Here is a 6000-nt window from a genome sequence, read left to right as displayed (position 1 = left end):
CACCAGCCTGTCCCCCTCTATAAAGCCTGTTAGTGCCCACAACAGTGCCCAAAAAAGTGCCAATCAGTACCCCATCAGTGATGCCTGTCAGTGCCCCATCAAAGTGCCACTCAGTAAAGCCTGTCACTAGCTCCTTATCAATGCTGCCTATCCAGTGCCACCTATCAGTGCCCATCAGTGCCGCCTATCAGTGCCCATCAGTTGTTGTTTTTTCAAAATTGTCGCTCTTTTTTTTGTTTATAGAGCAAAAATTAAAAACCTCAGAGGTGATCAAATACCACCAAAAGAAAGATCTATTTGTGGGAATAAAAATGTAGTTTGGGTCAGGGCTGGACTGGGACAGAAATATGGCCCTGGACTTCATCCAGACCGGCCCACTTACATTTTGAGTGTCCCATCAGCACTCCATTACATCAGAGTGTCCCATCACCAGCCCCCTTACAACAGTGTGTACCATCACCAGCCCCCTTACAACAAAGTGTCCCATCAGCACCTCTTACATCAGAGTGTCCCATTACCAGCCCCCTTACATCAGAGTGTCCCATCAGCACCCCTTTACATCAGAGTGTCCCATTACCAGCCCCCTTACATCAGAGTGTCCCATCAGCACCCCCTTACATCAGAGTGTCCCATCAGCACCCCCTTACATCAGAGTGTCCCATCAGCACCCCCTTACATCAGAGTGTCCCATCAGCACCCCCTTACATCGGAGTGTCCCATCACCAGCTCCCTTACAACAGAGTGTCCCATCAGCACCCCCTTACATCAGAGTGTCCCATCAGCACCCCCTTACATCAGAGTGTCCCATCACCAGCCCCCTTACATCAGAGTGTCCCATCACCAGCCCCCTTACATCAGAGTGGCCCACTGAGCCATCGGCCCACCGGGAAACTCCCGGTAGTCCCGATGGCCAGTACATGCCTGGTTTGGGTACAGTGTTGCATGACCGCGCAAATGTCATTCAAAGTGCGACAGCGCTGAAAGCTGAAAACTGTCCTGTGCAGGAAGGGGGGAAAGTGCCCCGGGAATTGAAGTGGTTAAATATATTCATCAATAGTCAGGATATAAATCCACTTTGTGAGCACCAAATGCCTTTGCTAACCCATAAATTGCCTTGTAAATGTAGCAGGGATATAATCACTGTGCTGTACATAGACTGTGCAGAGATCAGAACTGTGGGAGGGGCCCAGCAGGCTCCACCCACTACATAAAACTGCAGGAGGGGGGCGGAAACAAGACTAGTTACTCTGCACAAAGAGAAGAGAGCAGCAGTGAACGGTCTTTGTTACAGGAAATAAAGTCTCACACTGGATTACTGGAAGAAATACACAAAGCACACCATCATGTATGGATATAGACCATCCTTTCTCAACCGGCGGCCCATGGCACCCTGGGATTTTGCCTCCTGAGGTCATCAGGGGTTCTGCAGCATCCTGGTTGGCAAAGGCCGGTCAGGCTTGACTAAACTCCCACTCTGCCGGACTGTACATTCAGCATAAGAGGATCTCGCTGCAGACAGTGCATGCAATAAAGAGCGGTGGAAGGGGGAGGCGGCTTCCTGTGTCCTGAGCTCTCCGCCTCCCCCTATAGGGGGGGTACATACATGCTAAGTGCTCCGGGTTCCAACTCTGGAACGTGCCGCTGGCGCAGAGCTACACCTGGCAGCCAGCCATATGCCCCTGCAGTTTACTAGCCTGGCCACATACTCCTTACCCAGCCAGCACTACTCACAGCCTTGCGGCTTGTAGTGATAGAATGGTCCTGCCCTGGGGCTCTAGTGAGAGTGGAAGCGGGGCACAGAGAGGATCTGAAGGGAGGGTGGGGATTGGCTTGCAGAGGATAGCAGAGAGAGTGGGGTTCAAAGGTGTGCCGATGGGGGGGGGGTACAATGGTGAGCAAAGAGGGGGTTTGGGGGTACAGAGATGAACAGACAGGGAGATCTGGGGTATAGCACTAAACAGACAGGGGTTTGGGGTATAGAAGTGAGCAGAGAGGGTGTTTTTGGGGTACAGAGGTGAGAAGAGAGAGGGGTTTGGGGTAGAGAGGAAAGCAGAGAATTCGGGGTACAGAGGTGTGCCAACAGCAGTGTGTTTAGGGTACAGAGGTGAGCAGAGGGGGGGGGTTGGGATACAGAGGAAAGAGGGGAATTAGGGGTACAGAGATGAGAAGAGAGTGGCGTGTTTTGGGTACAGAGTTAAGCGGGGGGGGGGGGGTACAGAGGAAAGCGGGGAATTTTTGGTGCACGGTGAGCAGAAAGTGGCATGTTTTCAGTACAGAGGTAAGCAGAGAGGAGGGGTTTGGGGTACAGAGGAAAGTGGGGAATTTAGGGTACAGAGGTGAGCAGAGAGTGGCATGCTTTGAGTACAGAGGTGAGGGTGGGGGGGGGGGGGGGGTGGGGGGTTGGAATACAGAGGTGAGAAGAGAGCGGAGCGTTTTGGTTAGGGAGTTTGGTTAGGCTACTGTGCCCATCAAATGCAGCCCCTGTGCCCATCAAATGCAGCCACTGTGCCCATCAAAAGCAGCCACTGTGCCCATCAAATGCAGCTACTGTGCCCATCAGTTGCTGCCACTGTGCCCATCAAATGCCGCTACTGTACCCATCAAACGCAGCCACTGTGCCCATCAAGAGCAGCCACTGTGCCCATCAAACGCAGCTACTGTACCCTTCTATTTCTGCCAGCGTGCCCATCAATTGCTGCTACTGTGCCCCATCAAATTCTGCCAGTGTGCCCATCAATTGCTGCTACTGTGGCCCATCAAGTGCTGCCAGTGTGCATCGCCCTGGCACTTATCTGTCTCACAGCGGGTCAGTGGCGGTGTCCTGCACACTCCTCGATGTCTTTTACCGTCCTCTCTATCAGGCATCCAATCACAGCGCCTGACGTTTCAGCCAATCAGGTGACCGGTAACAGACCCAAGCACCTGATTGCATGAATGGCGGTTCAGTGTTAGCAAAGCGAATTCCTTCGCTTTGCTAACACACAGGTGAGTGCACAGTGAACGCACAGCATTAGGCCCGCTGTACACCTTTTTGGGTGCCTATTAGAGCATGCGGCTCTAATCAGGTGCTTCCAACCCCCCCCCCCCCTCGCTGCTGCAATTTAGGGGGGTGTCAGCAGCGACCATAGATCTATCTATGGTGATAGAGCAGTGCCAGGAGAGAGGGGGCGGCGTTCCTGAGTCCTTTATGGATGCACCGCCACTGCTGCACAGTGCAAAGATCACAGGCGCCCATAGGTGAGCACAGCCTATTGCATTAGGGTGTGCACTCCAAAGCTCAAACACACGGTACCGATCCTTTACTGTGTTCATTCAGAAAGGGAAGGGGCCAATAAATTACATATTTACCAGCCCCTTTACCCACTCATCCTAAAACAGCCCCCTGTGTGTGCCCGCAGCAGCAGCTGGTGGGAGAGAAGAGGAGGGAAGCCGGCAGCGTTGTAGGGGGGGATGTGGAGCCAGGGCAGTAGGCACACCTGGCACATCCTGTGCGCACTCCCATGCAGACGCCTATCCTACTGATTCCTGAGGGTTGGTATGAGCTGGTGACAGCTCGGTGCAGGCAACGAATGAAGCGCACACCCAGAACTACACGGCGACGCATATATGCGGCGGTTGGCCGTCAGTGCCCACCCGTGAAAGATTTTCTATTGTGTATACAGGACAGGAAGTGAAGGGAAATACTCTATCCAAAATAAAAATAAAAAAAGAGAGAAAAGTTTTGACTTTGGATACATTGTAACAAAAGATCAGACAATGGATACAATTCCCAGGGCTCGGTATTTGTCACCCAGGCGGAGTTCTCATTTATTTCATCATTCCCAGGGATCCCGATGATTCCAGAACCCAACAAGTGTATGGTGGAAAATCTCCTTAACGTGTATGATGGAGAGATAGAGAGAGAGAGAGAGAGAGAGAGAGAGAGAGAGAGAGAGAGAGGCTGGGTGGGGAGAGGAGTGTCAGTGTACAGTCTATGGGAGGTGGCTGACACTAAACTTATAAGCCTCACACACATCTCCACTACATGATCCCAGCACACTGACACTCCAGCATCTCATCTCCTCTCTGGACAGACAGACAGACAGACAGCGCTCACCATGGGACGACAGAAGGATTTTATCAACAAAGTCAATTCTATGCTAAGGATCAGGAGCAAACTGGTGAGGCAAGCCCTCGCTGAGTGCCTAGGGACACTCATACTGGTGGTAAGTGCTTAAAAAAAAATCAAAAAATGTTTTTGAAATTGCAAAAAAAAAAAAGGTTTAAAACAATGAATTTGTAAAATATTAATAATAAATAAAAAAAAAATTTTTTTATTTATTTTTTATTTTTTATTCATTCCTTGATATTCTTTTAATTTGTGAAAACAAACTTTTTTCTTTTCTTTTTTTTTTTCTTTTTTTTTTTATTGATTTACTACTATTGTATTAATTTTTTCAAAAATTGACTTACTACTTTTTTATTTGACTTTTTTTTTCTTGATTTATTAATATTGTATGAATTTGTAAAACATTGATTTATTCGTTTTTGTTTTATTATTTTTTATTGACTTAATATTTTTGTAATAACTAACTAAAACAACTTTTGAAGCATTTTTATTTTTATTATTATGATTATTATTGTATTACTTTTGTATTAACTTAGAAAAAGAATTTTGAAACATTTTTATTGTTTTATTACTTTTTTATTGACTTAATACTTTTGTATTGACTTATAAAAAAAGACTTTTGAAACATTTATATTTTTATTATTATTATATTACTTTTTTATTAACTTAATACTTTTGCATTAACTTGTAAAAAAATACTTTTGAAACATTTTTATTTTTCATTATTTCATTGACTTAATACTTTTGCATTAACTTGTAAAAAAAAGACGTTTGAAACATTTTTATTTTTATTATTTTATTACTTTTTTATTGACTTAATACTTTTGTATTGACTTATAAAAAAAATACTTTTGAAACATTTTTATTTTTAATATTTTATTACTTTTTTATTGACTTAATACTTTTGTATTGACTTAATACTTTTGTATTGACTTATAAAAAAAGACTTTTGAAACATTTTTACTTTTATTATTTTATTCCTTTTTTATTGACTTAATACTTTTGTACTGACTTATAAAAAATACTTTTAAAAACATTCTTACTTTTATTATTTTATTCCTTTTTTATTGACTTAATACTTTTGTATTAACTTATACAAAATAAGTTTGAAACATTTTTATTATTATTATATTACTTTTTTATTAACTTAATACTTTTGTATTAACATATAAAAAAAGACTTTTGAAACATTTTTATTTTTATTATTTTATTTATTTTTTATTGACTTAATACTTTTGTATTAACTTATAAAAAATAGTTTTGAAACATTTTTATTTGTAATATTTTATTACTTTTTACTTAATACTTTTGTATTAACTTGACTTTTGAAACATTTTTTATTTTATTATATTATTATTTTTTTTTTTACGTAATACTTTTGTATTAACTGATAAAAAAAGACTTTTGACATTTTTTTTGTATTTTATTTATTTTTTATTGACTGTAAAAAAAAAAAAAGACTTATTAATGCACTGCAATCAGCAGTGTGTTCTTACATGAATATTTTTGGTTTTAGGGCTCATTCACATGGGCTACATGCCCTGGTTTAGGTGAGCAATCAGGGGGAGGTAAAACGTGGCTCAGCCACCTGCTCTTACCACTCTCCTGGCAAGCCCTTATTGAGTTGCATTTGCGGTGCATTCTTGCGCATTCCAATGCAAAACAAAGGGAAAAAATGCAGCATGCGGTACTCTTTTTGTAAACGCATGTGAAAGCACCGCAATGGTGTGAACTAGGCTCTTTGAAATACATACATTGCATATGCAGCATTTTTGCACAGTGCGCTCCGATGCGCCGTAACATACTGTGATGCACTGTAGGTAATAGATTTACATCAATGTTTAAAAAGTGAAAAAAAACAAAAAACAAAAAAACAAACAAGCACTGCAATG

At 42.9% G+C, this 6000-nt stretch overlaps 1 protein-coding gene across 1 annotated transcript in view; it reads left to right on the top strand.

Moving 5' to 3' along the window:
* The first annotated feature begins 4007 nt into the window (after window positions 1–4007).
* Window positions 4008–6000, top strand: part of LOC143941131 (aquaporin-3-like) — a 63805-nt gene continuing 61812 nt past the window's right edge. The window contains exon 1 of the mRNA XM_077463117.1: window positions 4008–4205. Coding sequence (XP_077319243.1) covers window positions 4098–4205 — 108 coding nt within the window. The 5' untranslated portion in view covers window positions 4008–4097. The remainder of the gene's footprint in view (window positions 4206–6000) is intronic.

Source organism: Lithobates pipiens, unplaced genomic scaffold (assembly GCF_037356315.1).
Source record: "Lithobates pipiens isolate NorthernLeopardFrog02 unplaced genomic scaffold, aLitPip1_a1.2 Scaffold_3, whole genome shotgun sequence".
NCBI classification, from domain to species: domain Eukaryota; kingdom Metazoa; phylum Chordata; class Amphibia; order Anura; family Ranidae; genus Lithobates; species Lithobates pipiens.
Note: the sequence above shows the minus strand (reverse complement) of the source record. Positions and strands in the feature narration are given on the sequence as shown.